This window comes from Emys orbicularis, chromosome 9 (genome assembly GCF_028017835.1).
Source record: "Emys orbicularis isolate rEmyOrb1 chromosome 9, rEmyOrb1.hap1, whole genome shotgun sequence".
NCBI lineage: Eukaryota > Metazoa > Chordata > Testudines > Emydidae > Emys > Emys orbicularis.
In genome coordinates this window covers 101,338,633-101,353,867 of record NC_088691.1, presented here as the reverse complement: position 1 = coordinate 101,353,867, position 15,235 = coordinate 101,338,633, and the positions used below count along the sequence as shown (strand labels likewise).

General features: G+C 53.9%; 1 protein-coding gene across 3 annotated transcripts; it reads left to right on the top strand.

The window, feature by feature from the left end:
* Positions 1-3,014: 3,014 nt before the first annotated feature.
* PTMA (prothymosin alpha) lies at positions 3,015-14,825 on the top strand. Of its 3 annotated transcripts, none has more exons than XM_065410421.1 (5): positions 3,015-3,400; positions 8,913-8,984; positions 9,755-9,845; positions 12,978-13,051; positions 14,018-14,825. In XM_065410421.1, the coding sequence occupies exons 1-5, from the start codon at positions 3,356-3,358 to the stop codon at positions 14,063-14,065; spliced, it is 330 nt and encodes a 109-aa protein (XP_065266493.1). In that variant the 5' UTR covers positions 3,015-3,355; the 3' UTR covers positions 14,066-14,825. The 3 variants fall into 3 exon arrangements, with proteins under 3 accessions (XP_065266493.1, XP_065266491.1, XP_065266492.1); XM_065410419.1 differs by having other exon boundaries at positions 3,026-3,400; positions 9,755-9,851; XM_065410420.1 differs by having other exon boundaries at positions 3,030-3,400; positions 9,758-9,851.
* Positions 14,826-15,235: the final 410 nt, after the last annotated feature.

The following is a 15,235-nucleotide window of genomic DNA, read 5'->3' as shown; positions in this document are numbered from 1 at the left end:
TGGTCACACTTTGCAACATCCTCTGCTCAGATCAATATGAAACATCACATTCCGGGATCTGTTTTCTGAGCAGGCTACTCATAGTTAACTGTTTGTATGACAGTCACCCCTAGAGGCTGAGAGCACGGTGCCATTGTGTGAGGCACCGTACGTACACATAGTGACAGAGTCCCTGCCTCAGAGCGCACAACCTAAATAGACAAGGTGTGAGTGGGGAAACCGAGCAGAGGCACAGAGAGATGAAGTGTTCACTAGGTCAGGGGTTCTCAACCTTTTTCTTTCTGTGGCCCCCCCAACATGCTATAAAAACTCCACGGCCCACCTGTGCCACAACAACTGTTTTTCTGCATATAAAAGTCAAGACCGGCATTAGGGGGTAATAAGCAGGGCAATTGCCCACGGCCTCATGCGGCCCTGCAAAGCTGAGTTGCTCAGACTTCATCTTCAGCCCCAGGTGGCGGGGCTCAGGGCCCCAGTCTGCAGCCCCTTCGGCTTTCTGCCCTGGACCCCATTAACTCTAATGCCAGCCCTGTTTGGCAGACCCCCTGAAACCTGATCGCAGCCCCCCAGGGGGCCCCAGACCCCTGGTTGAGAACCATTGCACTAGGTCACACGACAGTAACACAGCTTAAAAGAGAACCCAGGTCTCCTGACTCCCAGTCCCGCGCCCTGCCCACTAGACCATGCTGCCTTCTCTAAGGCCACCTCCTTATTCAAGGTGAGACAACCATGGTGCGGTGGGCTGATCCCCACAGGGGGTCATTTGCCCACCCTATTTTAATAGTCTGTCATACCTAACCCCAACGCTGAACATTCGAGTCCCACAGGCACGATAAACCAAAGTGGAGATGAGCACAACATTTCCAGCTAGAGGTGAAGATGCTAGGAATCCGGGGCACTTTTGAATCTTGTTGTGAACCTGCAGTCAGGTCATCAACGGAGCTAGTTTGGGGGATGTTCTCCTGAAACAGAAGCTCTTTTCCAGCCCCAAATTCAAAGTGAGTTGTTGAAATATTTAAACTTAAAACATAGTTTAGAAGTTGGCTGTTGTGTAGGCCGCATAGCGATGGGTATATCGGAAAGCCAACGATCCATGTTAAAATAGCTTCTTTGGCAAATTTAACAGAGACAAGGAAACTGGAGGAGCAAAAAAATGCCTGACATAAAAAGTGCTAAAAAATTCCATGCCATTTTTTTTCTTCTTAAACAGCTTTGCTGAAGTTCAGGCAGAGATGCGTGTCAGGGTCTAATCGCAGCAAATCAGAATGAATAACTATCTAAAAAATAAACACAGCAGCAATCATGGAAATGCAGGGTTGGATGGGACCTCGAGAAGTCAGCAAGCTCGGCCCCCTGCGCTGAACGAGATTCATCCTTTGTAACTGGCTAGCAGCACAAACTCCATAACAGGGGTACCTGGTTCCTGTTCCCTCTTCGCTATACAGCCAAGTGGCCGCTGAGTCCATTCCACACTGCTACTGCGATCTTGGACCCGGGTTTTCGCAACCACTCTATCGAAGACGGACAGGAGCGTCGCTCAATAAGGGGGCGCAAAGCGTCAACACAGCGTTCGCTCGGGGTTGCTAGCCAATCCGCGTCGCCTGAGTCCTATATCCCGCCTTCCGAGGAGAGGCTCTGCCCCGGCCCAACGGCCATGTTGAGTGTGGCAGAAGCGCTGCTCCGTCCGGGGCTGCCCCTCCGCCCGCTCCCATCGCCCCATTCCTGCGACTGGCACCGGGAATTGCCTTATGAAGGTGCTGCGGTGGCGGCTCGGCTGGATCCGGCCTTCTAGAGTTCCTGACAGGGAAAAAGCCGAATGATTGCCCCATGAAGGGCTCCGGGCGCCATTTTGAGTGTGGCACGTTCCTCTACCCCCCCCTTCCCTGCTCAGCTGCCTCCATTGAGCGCAATTGCGGCTTGAAACGGGACTTTCTGCCGGTTCGACTGCACCCGGCCCAGCTGGGCCGGGGCGTGTGACACAGACACAGCTTCGTGCAAAACGTGGGGAATTGCAAACAATTGGGCGATTTTCAAACAAAAAATTGTAATGTGGCTTTTAAAAAATGCAAAAAAAAATCGATTTCCTCCATCTCCGCCCAATTTGATTTATTCCACCGTATGATGTTACGGCTGGGGGATTTCTCGCTCTCTTTCCCCTTCCCACCCCATTTGCAAAGTTACGGGGGAGGGGGGGGGAGTGGTAGGGCTCTAGCAAAAGGGGGGGAAATCCTCGATGCAGGTTGGTTTTTTTTTAAATTATTATTCACAGGTTAACTTGTGTAAATTTCTTGCTTTCGGGGAAAATAAGTTTTGGGTTTTAAATGAGCTTTAAAAGGGTAAAGCAGGGTGAGAGCGTTGATAGCCAGGTGGGAAAGAGGCTGGATCCCCCCCCCCCAAAAAAGTGTGAAATTGGGGGGAAATCGGAACTGTATTTTTTTAAACTGTAATTTCCTGTTTTTTTAGGAAGGGGGGAGTTTTTGTTAATGGTGTGGCTGGATCGTAAAAGGTTCAATCACTAGATAAAGGGAGTGTGTGCAGCGGGGAGGGATTGCTTATTCTTCCGTGGCTTGTGGATTGAAACCCCGACCTCCTCTCCCTTGAGTTGGAAAGTCCCAGCCCGTGTGAGGTTTTTCATAGGGACTAACGCTGCTCTTGGGCTTTAATCCGCGAAAGGCGGAATAAACCTCCCCCCGCCGCTTGCACGGGTGTAAAACGCGCAGCTGCTCTTTGCAAGGGGAGCGCTTAACGTAGAAGCGGATTTCTTTTGCATCAACTTTTTCAATTCCCCCTCCCCTTGCAGAGTGGGGGTTGCTGCCCTGATGGCAGCGGAGACATGCTGAAGCCGGCTGCAGGAGAGAGACGCAAGCAGAGACAAGGCGGGGGGGGTCGGTTTCTCCTGCTTAGTTCCTCTGTTCCAGCCTGGCGCTAACAATGCAACCCAGGGCTCTGCGTTTTGCACGCGGCATGCGGAGCGCTTTCCCTGCGGAGGGAGGGAGGAAGGGGGTGGAGAGGAGCAGCCATGCCGTTGCCGCGCTCCGCATGCTGAGGCCGGGCGCAAACTCATTGCATCCCCGGGGCGGCTCTGCCGCTTTAAGCAGCCTTGCCCATTGTTTGCCCCCCGACCAATGGCCGGGCCCAGCTCCCCTCCGCCTGGCCAATGGGGATGGCGCAGGGGAGTGAGCGCGCCGCCCACTAATCTATATTAAAGCTAGTGGCGCCGCGTGAGTTCTCCACTGGCTCTGGCCAAAGCCATCTTTGCATTGTTCCTGCCCTGCTCTGCTCCTCGGGCAGCCGGACCTGCGCTTCGCTTATTTTTATATCAGAGCTATTTTAGATACACCTCTCCCCACGCACCATGTCAGACACAGCTGTGGACACCAGCGCGGAGATCTCCACCAAGGTGAGGCTCCAGACCCAGCCCTCCGCTCCCCCCTCCCTCGTTTTTTCCGCTTTTTTTTTAAATTTTTTTTTTACGGTGTGCTCCCAAGTACCGTTTTGTCTGGCGGGGGGGGGGAAAACCTGCTGTGTTTTCTTTTTTTGCTTTTCTCTTTGTCTACAAGGAGTGGGGGAAGGGAGCGTAATTTGTCTCTTAAATGTTGCAAACCTAGAGTGGGGTTGTTGGGTTTTGTTTGTTTTTGGTGGGCGAGGGGGGAGTTTTGTAAAGTCTGATGCTGGAGGGGTTTTGCTGTGTGTGTGTGTTTCAACGAGGCATTTAAAAAGCGCCCTCTAATTGTGTTGATGTTGCCTGTCTGGAAATCTCTCTCCATTCAAATCGCCTCGCCGCTTGACAGCCCCCCATCAAACTTGGATCCCACTTTAGTCCTCCTGCCTGAGAGAGGGGAAATAACCTGCCTGGAAAGTGGTGGGAAGGGATCCGGCCCGAAACACCCACTTTTTAATGGGGATTGATCCCAGCCCCCCCCCCTCGTCCTTTCTTTTGAAATGAAGCGGGCGAGAAACAAAACGTTTTGGGGGGGGGGGGCGGTCGGCTGGGTCGGGCATTTAAAAAAACACAAACCATCACCCAAACAAACAACCCGATCGCTTTAATTGCACGGAAATAACTTTACAACTCGGTGGAGGCGAATAATCGGAAGCGATTTCCTTGGATGGCCGGCGGGGGGGCGAGACTTGACTTTGATGGGGAGACGCTTGGATTTGACTGCAAATGTTTGTGGTGATCTGCGCGGGTTCTTTGTTTAATGATGCCAGGAAGCGAGCATGCCGGGCCGGCGAAAGAGCGTGGCTTTCCCTCTCGGGGATCGCAGCCCCAGATACCTGCCGGACCTCCCCCCCCCCCCCCAGCCCCGCCACTTTCAGTGGCAGCCCGGCTCCCCAGCTGAGGACGGAGCCCGGTTCCTTCCCCCCCCCCCTTTTTTTTTCTTTCCTTTTAAGCGGGTTAAGATCCCCATCAGGCTGCAGGGCTTTTAACTCCAGTTAAAGACCGATTAACCTTGTGGGGCAAAAGGAGGGAGGCGAAGGGAGGGACCCCGCACTGTTTTAATCAGAAGCTTAAATCACTTGCGCTCTGCCCCCCTCCCCTTTCCCCATGGGGTTTGCCCTCCGAGCTGGGCTCCCCAGTGGAGGGGGAGCTGGTGAGCAGCGGGTGTCCCATCCGCTGCCTCCTCCACGGAGGTGAAGCCTAAGGACAGAACGTGGCTCGAGCGGGGAGAGATTGTCAGGGAGCCCACGCGTGCGAGTGGGTGGGAGTCCGGGGGTGGGGGGGGAAAGAGTGTGAAACTTCCAGCCACAGCTTGGGGTGGGTGAGCCTCCGGCCCCGACTGGCAGAGTCCGAAGGGGCCGGGCTTGGATACAGCGTAGCGAGCGGTGGATACAATGTAGCGAGGGTCACCCCACGCGGTACCAGCCCCCGCTTTGCTTGGGGGTTCGCGGCTTCTCCCCGCACTCCGGGCCGATCACTGCAGCGGGGGGGAGTTGCGGTCATGGCTGGATCCCCAGCGGGCGGGCGGGGGTTCTCTGGCCCCGGGAAAAGGGGGGTGTGTGTGTGTGTGGACGCCGCTCTCCTCTGGGCATTTGTCTGGATTTCAAGGTGTTCCGCCCGCTGCCGCCGCCCTACCCCCACGGGGGCTGGGGAAAAGGTCAGCGCCCCCCCGGGCAGGCGCTACAGCCAGTTACGGGCTGCGGGGCTAAGCGCGGGGCCGCCACGGGAGTCAGCAGCCCACAATCCTGCTTGCAAATTTCGTTTTCACTTCTGTTTTCCCGCTTCTGCGATTCGAGAGTCCCCGGACCCCAGCCCCCGCCGCGCGGAGCTCTTCCCACCCCCCGTTTCCCTTCTGCCCCCTCCCCCCTTTGCTGAACTTTGGCTCGCTCGGGTCCCGGCCGCGGCCAGGGGGTCCCGCCCAGCGGATGCACTAGGGGTGGGTTCGCTCCCTCGCTCGCGCTCCCCCTCCAGCAGCCTGTTTCGGAGGGATCCGGGGGGGGAAATCTAATTAACCTTCCCCTGCCCTTTGGGGGCGGGGGATCTTCCCCGCTATCCCCCCCCCCCCCCGGGGGATTTGTGTAGTAGCCCCCAGCGCTTCCCCCGCGGGACTGCACTTCTGCGGGGGGGTGGACCCTCGCCCGGCGCTGGGCTAGCGGCCCCCGCGGTGCGAGCTGCCCCTATGGCCGGGGGGGAGGGGGGGGCAAAGGTTCAGCCGATGCACCCCCAAACCTTGCGGGGACCCGGGTCTGGAGGGGGGGACGGCTCTTTGCACCTTCACCAGTACGGGTGGGGCGTTGAGTCCACCTCCCTCCCGCCCCCGTTGTGTGACTGGGGCTCTGGCCAGCAGGACCCCCCCGCAATCTCCATGGGGGTCCGGCGGGGGAGCAGATCAAGGGCGCGGGTCCCGCCCGCTTCACGTCGGGACACTGAAATAAACAAGACACTGAAGATTTATTCCGCCGGGTGGGGGGAGGGGTCCCAGAGCTGCCGCCTCGGCTCCCGGGCGGCGGCTCCTCCTGCGCTGCTCGGCGCCGCCCCCCCACCCCCAGCTTCGCAACAGAGCTCGCGCATCACCACGTGCTGCTGCCTCTGCGCGCTCCGCCCGCGCGGGGCCCCATGGGAGTTGGAGTTCTCTCCCCGCGGGCGACCTTGCGCCGGAGGGCCCCGCGGAGACTACAGTTCCCGGCAAGACGCGAAGGGCGGGGCCGGCGCGCCGGCGCTGGGCCAATCAGAAAGCGCGGAGAGTGGCGCGCGGTTTGAACTGGGGCAGGGCGCGTGGCTCTGAGGAGCCGGCGCCCCCTGCTGGCGGGAGGGTTGCTGTAGCCCACAGCCTGGCCCTTTGAAGCTGCAGTAAGCCCCATTGACTGACTCAGATCACTGGGGGTTGCAGGTGGGCTTTGGGGATCGCAGAAGACTGGCAATCAATAAATAAAGCAAATGCAGCTGCCAGTTCCCTTGGAAGCCTGGGAATGTTCAACTTTCTTTTGCAAACTGCTGATTTCACTGAAAATTGAGGCCCCTTAAAATCCATCGCACCTTGGAGTCCGTGCAAACCGCTGCCACCGAATGGTGTGGCTAGAACTAAAGGGGCAGGTGGGTCTCCTGCAGCAGGGCAACAAATCACACGAACAAATATTCCAGAAGTACCTGGGACCAGTTTGCTGGTCATATTTTTTTTTTTTTTAGGCCACTTTTAAATGATCAGTCCTGACTGTTTTATTTGATCTGTCTGTCCTGGGGATTAGCTATGACATGGCTTATGAATGCAGTTGGTTGTGATGGTTTCTAGTGTCCGTTACTACTGTGCCAAATGGAATATTCAAGTTCACTTTTTGGGAGTAGGAGAAGGTGGAAGGTAGGGCTTCCCTGTGACTAAACATCACAGCTATTTTATGGACAAACAGCCCTGCCACACCTATAATTGGAGGCTCCATCAAAGCATTAAAACTAAAGTAATACTGCTACATTGACTCCTCATCTGAAGTCTGGTACAAATTTGTCTATTTGCATTGGATTCGTTCTTAGGAATGGAAAAAGTTGTAGTATTTCTAGCAGAGCACCGTCGCTATGCAAATAAGCCTGGCCTGGTAACTCAATTATAATTGAACTGAAAGTATCTTAAATGGAACGCTGACGGCTGGTGCCTCGGATTTATTAAACTAAAATTAGTAATAACATTACTGCTCCTCCTTAGCCATAAGAACCACTTGTGTTTTACGCATAACTTATCAAAAAGGATGATGAACATAGTAACCGGTGACTTGGAAATTTTGCCTATTTCATTTCTTCTGTGTTAAACTTGGGGTATCTTAGAATTTCCTTGTAGGTCAGTTTAGAATTGTGTGCTGGCTCTAAGTAGTTATGGCATGGCAGCAAATAAGAGTGAGGTTAAATGCTAGCATCTCACTCCTCCAGTAATGACTGATAGGAGTTGGAGATCGTGTAAAAACTGTGATGGAGTTGGTCGGTTCAGAGAAACTGCAATTTGCATGGGATTCAAATGTTAGTGGAAGGAGGAAGTAGATCTGCACTTCGGAACAGAATATTTACTTGTCTAGGGTCTCAGCAACAGGTGTAATAAACCCCAGTGCTTGGTATTGAAGAGAACGCCCTTTCAAGGCGTCCAGGGCTAGGGCATAGGCTGGATGCCTTGGGATAATGCAGTCAGACTTTATTAATCCTTGCTTGCTTTATCCAGATGCCTGGGTATCTGAAAGGCTTAAGTAGTCCACTGTTCTAATATGCCTTTGCTGTTGACCGAATAATCCAAAGGTTATTTTAATCCAAATAAAAAGAGAGAGATGGCCATATTAATCGGGGCTGGCCATGCGGTGACACTGACGGTGGTTCACACGAGGAAGTGACGCCAACTCTGAGAGTGAAAGTGACACGCTTCCATCCAGGCTGAGGGGCTTGCGGAGAGGCCGCCAAAAAAACAAAAAAAACACAGGTTTGCTGCTGCAGCAGAGTAGGAAGCTGCCAAAAAGTTTCCAACACCTCATGGTCTTTGTTCAAGGCAGACTGCCTGGCTGCCCTACAGCCCTGCTGAAAGGCCTCTTAACTTTCCTTGGCAGGGGTAATAACTTCTCTCGTGGCGAGCAGGATCTAGCTGCAGCTGATGCAGTAACATAAGGGGAGGATGATGCAGACGCGGATGCCAGAGCGTTCTTTTTAGCCATGTGCGGGAACAGAAAGTTGGATCCTTTCAGCCTGTTTGCCTAGTGACTTGGCATGACGTCTTGACAGTGATCAATAGCAAAAACATACGGGCGCTTGCTCTCTCCTGCCTGTGCTTGCGGTTCCGAGTTGAACTGGTCTAGCAGTGTTAAATCTAACGGCGCCATGTTCCTTGCAGTAATGTGGAAAAAATAGCCATCTCCCTGCTGTTTGACTAAGAGTCTTGAGATTTATCCTGGCGTTTCCACTCTGTGACTACAAGTAAGAGCAAGCCGGTTGGGAGAGACACCACAGGCTCGGCTAATAACAATTTGGGCTCAGTTCTCCACCCTTCCCTGTTGTGAAGGCAGCAAGTGGCTGTGCGAATCTGCAGACCCTGGGGTGACTGATTCTGTAATTCAGCGCGCGCCAAAGAGCTATCAGTGGGAATGCAGCCGTTTCCCCTGAACACGATAAGGTGGGAAATGAGCCAGAGCTTTGGCTGCAAAGCAGACGCAGGAGACCAGCTCTTTACGTTTCGAAGATCCTGGGAGTTCCTAAGTTAAATGTAGCCACTTCTTTTAGTACCAGGTACCTTTTGCTTTAATAAAGTCTAGTAATACAGACTTAAAATCTCTCCCTGGTTCCAACCCTCGCGACAACTGCCCAGAACAAGTTGCTCGTGCAAGGGATGTGAAGGGTAATTGTCTCCCAGACCTTTTTCCCCCCCACCCCACCCCCCTTATAAGTTTCCTACCATGAGGATTGTAGGCTGGAATCCTGATGACTCATTGGTTATTTCTGTTCCTTTAAGGATCTAAAAGAGAAGAAAGAAGTTGTGGAAGAGACAGAAAATGGCAGAGATGCACCAGCCAACGGCAACGCTGTAAGTATCGCTAGACCATCCTTGGGAGGGAGATGGCCCTTTGCTCGCTGATGTTCCTGCGGACTCATTGTTTGGCATCCTCTGGGAGGAGGAAACGGTCCGTGCAGCAGCACCTTGCTGTGTAACCCCGTTGTGAAAGCAACATGCTGCTACAGTTTCAGAGGCTGTGAAAGCCTCCAGCCCGCGGGTGATTTCCAGGTGTAAGGGAGGTGTGGCGGGAGCTCTCTTAAATCCCTCAGAGAATGCGTGTCTTCAGTGCCTCCTCCTTCTGGAAGCCATCGTGTGGTTTGAAAATGTGGCAAACAGATGGGTGGGAAAAGCCTGGTACACAAGCAAATCTGGGGTTTGCTTGTTTTTTTGTTGTTTTTTTTCTAAAAACTGCCAGAGGGAAACTGACAATGCCGTCTTTTAATCTGACACAATGTCACAATAGACTTTAGATTCCTGTCTGAGGCTCAAGATGCAGCCGCCGCATTACCATCAAATTTAAGTCCTTTATCTTTGTTTCTGCGTGAAGTGTAGACAGAACGGGGAACAGCCTTGAAGTGAAAACACACGTAGCTTGCATGTCAGCCAGTGGGCACCTGCTATAAAAGCTGATGGGGGAGCAAGGCGGGGGCCTGTCTCCTCAACTGCACTTGCTGGTGGGTTCCTAGATCACTCGATCTCAGGCTGCGGCTCTGTATGTGTGTGGGTGGGGATGGGATGGGGAGGCGAGCGATTTCCCTCCATGCATTTTTTTTTTTAAGTGAGTGTCTTGTCTTGACAAGGAGAACGAGGAAAATGGAGAGCAGGAGGCTGACAACGAAGTAGACGAAGAGGAAGAAGAAGGCGGCGAAGAAGAGGACGAGGAGGAAGAGGGTGATGGTAATTTTTCACCCTGCTTTCTCACCTTAGAGTAGCCAAATCCGGCCCTTAAATGCAACCCTTTAGCAAGAGGCTTGAGTTACTGCACGTGGCCAGTGAGTGCCAGGAGCAGCATCTCCCCCTTGTGGCTGCTCTGGGCAGTTCTCTGCTTGCTGCAACGGACGGTCTATCCAGCCTTGTATTGTCCCTCCCCTGCCTCCTAGCGGCCCCGATCTGCCAGCCCGGGGGCTGGATTTGTTTCCAGTGAAATCAGCCCGAGTTTGTTCTAACAGGTCGAGGACAGATCGCTCCCCATTCTGGCCGTGCTGCGTAGTGCAGAGGCCCTGCGTAAACACTTCAGCTCGTAGCGCGTGGTTGAAAAACCCGCCCTTAATCCCAGGAGCTGTGCCGGTACCAGCGAAACGGCAAACCGACGTCGGCCGCACGTGGCGGGCGAAGCCACAGTCTGACTGGCCGGGGAATGAGCCAGGGCTCTGGGGGTCTCCCTTTGCCAGGCAGGTGAGGAGCAGAGCGCATAGGAGGTCGATGCCGCTCTCGTGCAGTCCGCACACGTGCTGCTCAATCATACTCACTTCCCAGGCTAATGATTCATGCTAAGCAATTGGTTCCACTTAAGCAGATGCATGAACCTTTAGCTCTTTCCTGCAGCGCGTCTTATCTGCAGCTGGAATGGGAGCAAATGGCTCATTTAAACTTTTTTGAAATGTCTCCCCTTGCAGCTCCCATCTCCCTCTGGTTTCCTAGCGTAACCCAGCCTGCAGGCGGGCGTCAGTGGACCACCAGTCACTTCCCTACCTGCTTCCCTTCTCAGCCTCCCCCGCTCCTTGTCCAAGACCCATTTAGCTGAATAAAAATCTCTATTTTTAATCCCAATTAAGGCTGGGAGGAGGTTGTGAACCATTATTAGTAAACCATGCTCCTTGAGCTCAACCTGAAACAAGTCCTTTGATTAGCTATTCCTGGTTAATCCCCTGCAATCTTGGGCGGCAGCAGTGGGTTGTGCTGGGTGTGGGGTTTTGAGGCCGGGAATTGAAGGCCTTTAAGCAAGCCCCTGTTTGAATAGAGGAAAGTCTGGGCTCTTCCTGGCAGCAGGGGGGAAAGGGGGACACGGCGCTCTCAGTATAGGAACTGGTTCCTGGATACACTAGCAGCCTGGAGATGCACCAGCAGCCTCGGCCTTGCAGGATGGAGGTTTAACCCTTGGAGTTGAATTTCACCTCCGCCTCCTGGGAGCTTGGTCCCATCTGCCTTTTCCAAGAAACCCTCAAAGGGCTGCCTGCTACTTCGGGGTGGTTTGCATAACTGGGCTTCGCTGTGGGTGTGGGGCGTTGCTTAGATACCGTGGTGGTGAGCATGATGCAGCCCCCTCTGCTGTCACCCCCCCCACCCCTCAAAGAAAAGCATGGCTGCGATTCGGAGCACTGAGCCATCTGCACCCCTGCTCCATGGTTAGCGCCTGGCACGGGGGAAGAGGCAGGCGCTCTCCAGGATTCGAGGAGGGATAACTCGTGTCTTTCCAGCCTAACCCCAGGTAATCTCTGCTTGGAAGAGGTTCCTAAGGGGCTGATCCCAGCAGCCTGGGCATTGCAAAGGAGAGAGAAAAGCCAGTGAGGGCTGCCAGTGACTCTCCTGCCTCCTGCTGGTTTGAAATATTTGGAACTAAACTTCAGCCCAAAGTCATCAAATCCGTTTTTAAAGATCCCTCCCCGCCAACCCCATCCCATTATTTGCTTTGCTTAAAGAAGCTCAGGCAGCTAAATATGCCCCCAATCAGCTTGACTGCGGGTCACGTGATCCACCCAAGTAACCCATGCGTGAGCTCGCTGGCGAAGCGTTGAGCCATCACTTGCAGCTAATCTGGCAGCTCCAGAGGGTGGGGCGATGCTGGGTCTGAGCGTATGCTGGCGGGGGGCGTGCCGGGCGGATGACCCTAATCCCCAGCTGTCTATACGTGCGGCTCGTGGTGACATTTAAAGCCAGCTTACCGGCCTGGACGCTGTCCGTTTAGCAGGGCCTCCCGTTATGCAAAGGACTTAGGCTGGTCTGGTTTCCCCTCCCCAGTCTCACTCCCCTCCCGGTTGGACTCGGGCGCAGTAGGCGACATTGTTCTGATCCACTGGCCTATTTGAGCTCAAAGTGGGTCAAGTCTGACTCTCTTCCCCCTTGCTGGAAGGCTGCGGCCTGTCAGCAGAATTTGTTGGCCGTTCTGATAATTAGAATGTGTTCTGACTCAGAACTAATGTGTTCTGGCTCTCTTAACTAATTAAAGATGGACTCATCGCTGCGAAGAGAAGCAGAAGTAATCTGGAGCAGTTAGAGCAGCCGCTAGGAAAAGCTTTCTTTTTCTTAAGCAAATTTGGTGCTCGTCACTCTATTTATCCACATAAGGACTGGGCTCCCTCCCCGCCTCTGCCAATGAGCCCCACTCCAGATGCGGAGGGGACCATCTCTAGCATCCAGGTGGCCCACTCAGCTCTTGGCCCCTCTGCTGAGACCCTCCCTGCTTCCCCCCAAGAAAAGGGCCGGGCAATGATGACTTTGCAGCCGAGGCACCTGCGGCAATCGGCATCGGGGCCCCAAGCAGCTGTCAGGTGGTAACTGCTCAGCTAGGATGCAGCTGGCTTTGAGCGAGTCGTATAGCGGCCCCGTCTCCTATTCCCAGCCGCCGTCTTTTGTAATAATCTCCACCCTTCTCGTCCCACCCCTGCACGGAAGACGCGCTGATGCGGTGTCTGGCTGCACGAGCCCCAGGGCGTCTGATGCCAGCCGAGGGCAGCGTGTGCCAGCCCTTGCAGCGGGGGTGGGAGGGCTGTTCTGGGCGTGGCAGTGGAGATGCGCGCTGTGCCACGAGCCCCTGGCTGTCTGGAGGGGCCCGCGCAGCCCGGCGCTGGGCAACACGCACAAAGAGCTGGCACTGCCCTTGAACGTCCGAGGAGCAGAAGGACACACCCTGAGTTTGTCCCCGTAAGGGTCGGGTTCCCGTTCCAGCGGGTCTCTGCCTAGTCTGGCGCTTTCCTCGCCTGCCTGCCAGCCCCTGTGTCCTTTCCACGTCAGGCTGGGCCAGCGTGAAGCTGCCACCAAAGGCTCACGTTCCTTGTTCTTCCTGCCTCCCCACCCCACCCCCAGGTGAGGAAGAGGACGGCGATGAAGATGAGGAAGGCGACGCACCCACAGGCAAACGGGCAGCTGAGGATGACGAGGTAGGTGGGGTGCATCAGGATTGTCCTCAATTTGTCAAGTCCCGATGAGCGTGGGAGCTGTAGCGCTCGGCTAGAGAGTAGTTGTCTCTGCTAGAGAGGCTGCGCGGGGGGGGAAGCCGCTTGCCTGAACTCTGGGTGGCTTTCCATGCTGCACCTCCTCCCCTCGCGCCTGGCTCCGGCGTCTGCTCTGACTGTTTGGCGTGAACTTGGTTTCCAGCCAAACACCAAAAGGAAGGAAATGCTGGGAGCCTGTGTGGGGGTGGGGTGAATGGGTGCTTCCTGGCGAGGGGGGGTCTCGCTAGCCAGTGGTATGTCTACACAGCACGTTAAGCCTGGGTTCTGATTCAGATTTGAGCCCAAACCCCAGTTCTGTTACACACACGTCAGTTCGACTCTCAGCAAGCACCCAGGTCCTAGCACCCTGCTGTGGGGCGGGGGTGGGCGGGTGGGTCAGAGCCCGCTTCCCACTGTGACTGGGGGCCAAGCCCTGTCATTTTGCAGTGTGGACGCAGCTCGAGCCGCAGACCCGAGTCAGAAGGTCCACAGGGGGCAGTATGGACGCGTTAGTGCTGCAGTGGGCAGGCCTGTGTTTCAAAGGGATCTGCTCACTGGTGGAGGACTGTGGGATGGAGAGGCACAGGCAGGCAATGAAGATATTGTGCTATTAACTCCTTATCCCTGGAGGGAGAGGAGACCTAAACCCCTGCCACTAGGAGCAAATGCTAAATCCCTTCTCGCTGGCCCAGGCTCTCAGCCTGTCTACCCATGCAGCTGCAGGGCTGATCCCAAGTATAGCCAAGACCGAAGGGATGAGAGCTCCACCCGCCTTACCTGCTTAAAGGGGCTCTGGCGGGATTCCCCCCCGTGAAATCCACACTTCCCGTGCCGCCTGGCAAGGCTTGTAGCTGGCACCCGTTGCTGCAGCGCCAAAGGTCCCAGCCCCCTAACGCCTCTGCTCTTCCCCAGGACGAGGACGTCGATCCCAAGAAGCAGAAAACCGACGAAGATGACTAGGCAGCACATATATATATTTTTTAAAATAAGGAGAAAAACAAACAAAAGGCCAGCGCGACCTGTTCACTTTCAACGTCCCGTCGCAACCCCCCCGCCGTGGTCACCCTCCCCAAGTAGAGCGAACCTGCCCGCGATGCCGACGCCACTCGGAACGAATGCCCGAAAAGATTCCCCACCCCACCCCCCATCAGTGGGGCGAGAACCCCTCTTTCCCCAGCACCAAAACTTCAAGGCCCTGCTTTCTTTCTTAAAAATACTTTAAAGGAGAATTTGTTTGTATTTTTTATTTACATTTTATATTTTTGTACATATTGTTAGGAGGTCAGCCATTTTTAAGTGATCTCGGATTGACCAAATGGGGGGCTTTGAAGTGTGTCTCTCTCTCTCTCTCTCTCTCATTACCCATCTCTGACTTTACTTCTGGTGTGACCGCGTCCCAACAAACCATTCTCCCGAAGGAGAAAAAACGACCTTGTAAAAAAACAAAAACGCAAAAAAAAAAAAAAAAATTTACAATCTTATTCCGAGCATTCCAGTAACTTTTTTTGTGTATGTACTTTAGCTGTACTATAAGTAGTGGGTTTGTATGAGATGGCAAGGCCAAAGATAAAAGGTTTTTGTTTTTTTCTGTCTATGAAGTTGCTGTTTATTTTTTTTTTTTTTTTTTTTTGGCCTGTTTGATGTATGTGTGAAACAATGTTGTCCAACAATAAACCGGAATTTTATTTTGCTGAGTTGTTCTAACGAAGCTGGCTCCCAATTGCTGGTTTGTTTTTTGGTTTTATTTTTTTAAGTTGATTTGATTTGTCTGCTCAGAAGCTGGGCTGGGCCGGAGGCAGGATTTGATGGTGGTATTTTGCTGGGAGCTCCAGGCCTTCCCTGTATTCAGTGGGCTTCCTAGATTCCAAGACCAGATGATGGTCTAGTCTGAGCCGTATAACGCAGGTCCATAGAACTTCCCAAATTCCTAGAGCAGATATTTTTAGAGAAACATCCCATCATAAATTAAAAATGGTCAGTGATGGAGAATCCACCGTGATCCTTGGTAAATTGTTCCAGTGGTTAGTTATCTTCCCTCTTAAACATTTCTGCCTTATTTCCCATCTGAGTTTGTCTAGCTGCGACCTCCATGTTCGAGACCTTTCCCTGCTAGCCTGAAGAGCCCATTAT

What these genes read in the sequence shown, in the direction of transcription:
- PTMA (XM_065410419.1), top strand. Translation starts at nt 3,356, where the DNA reads ATGTCAGACACAGCTGTGGACACCAGCGCGGAGATCTCCACCAAG. An exon ending in CACCAGCCAACGGCAACGCT is followed by an intron (nt 8,985 to 9,754) that starts GTAAGTATCGCT and finishes TGTCTTGACAAG; the next exon opens with GAGAACGAGGAAAATGGAGA. An exon ending in CGAGGAGGAAGAGGGTGATG is followed by an intron (nt 9,852 to 12,977) that starts GTAATTTTTCAC and finishes CCCCACCCCCAG; the next exon opens with GTGAGGAAGAGGACGGCGAT.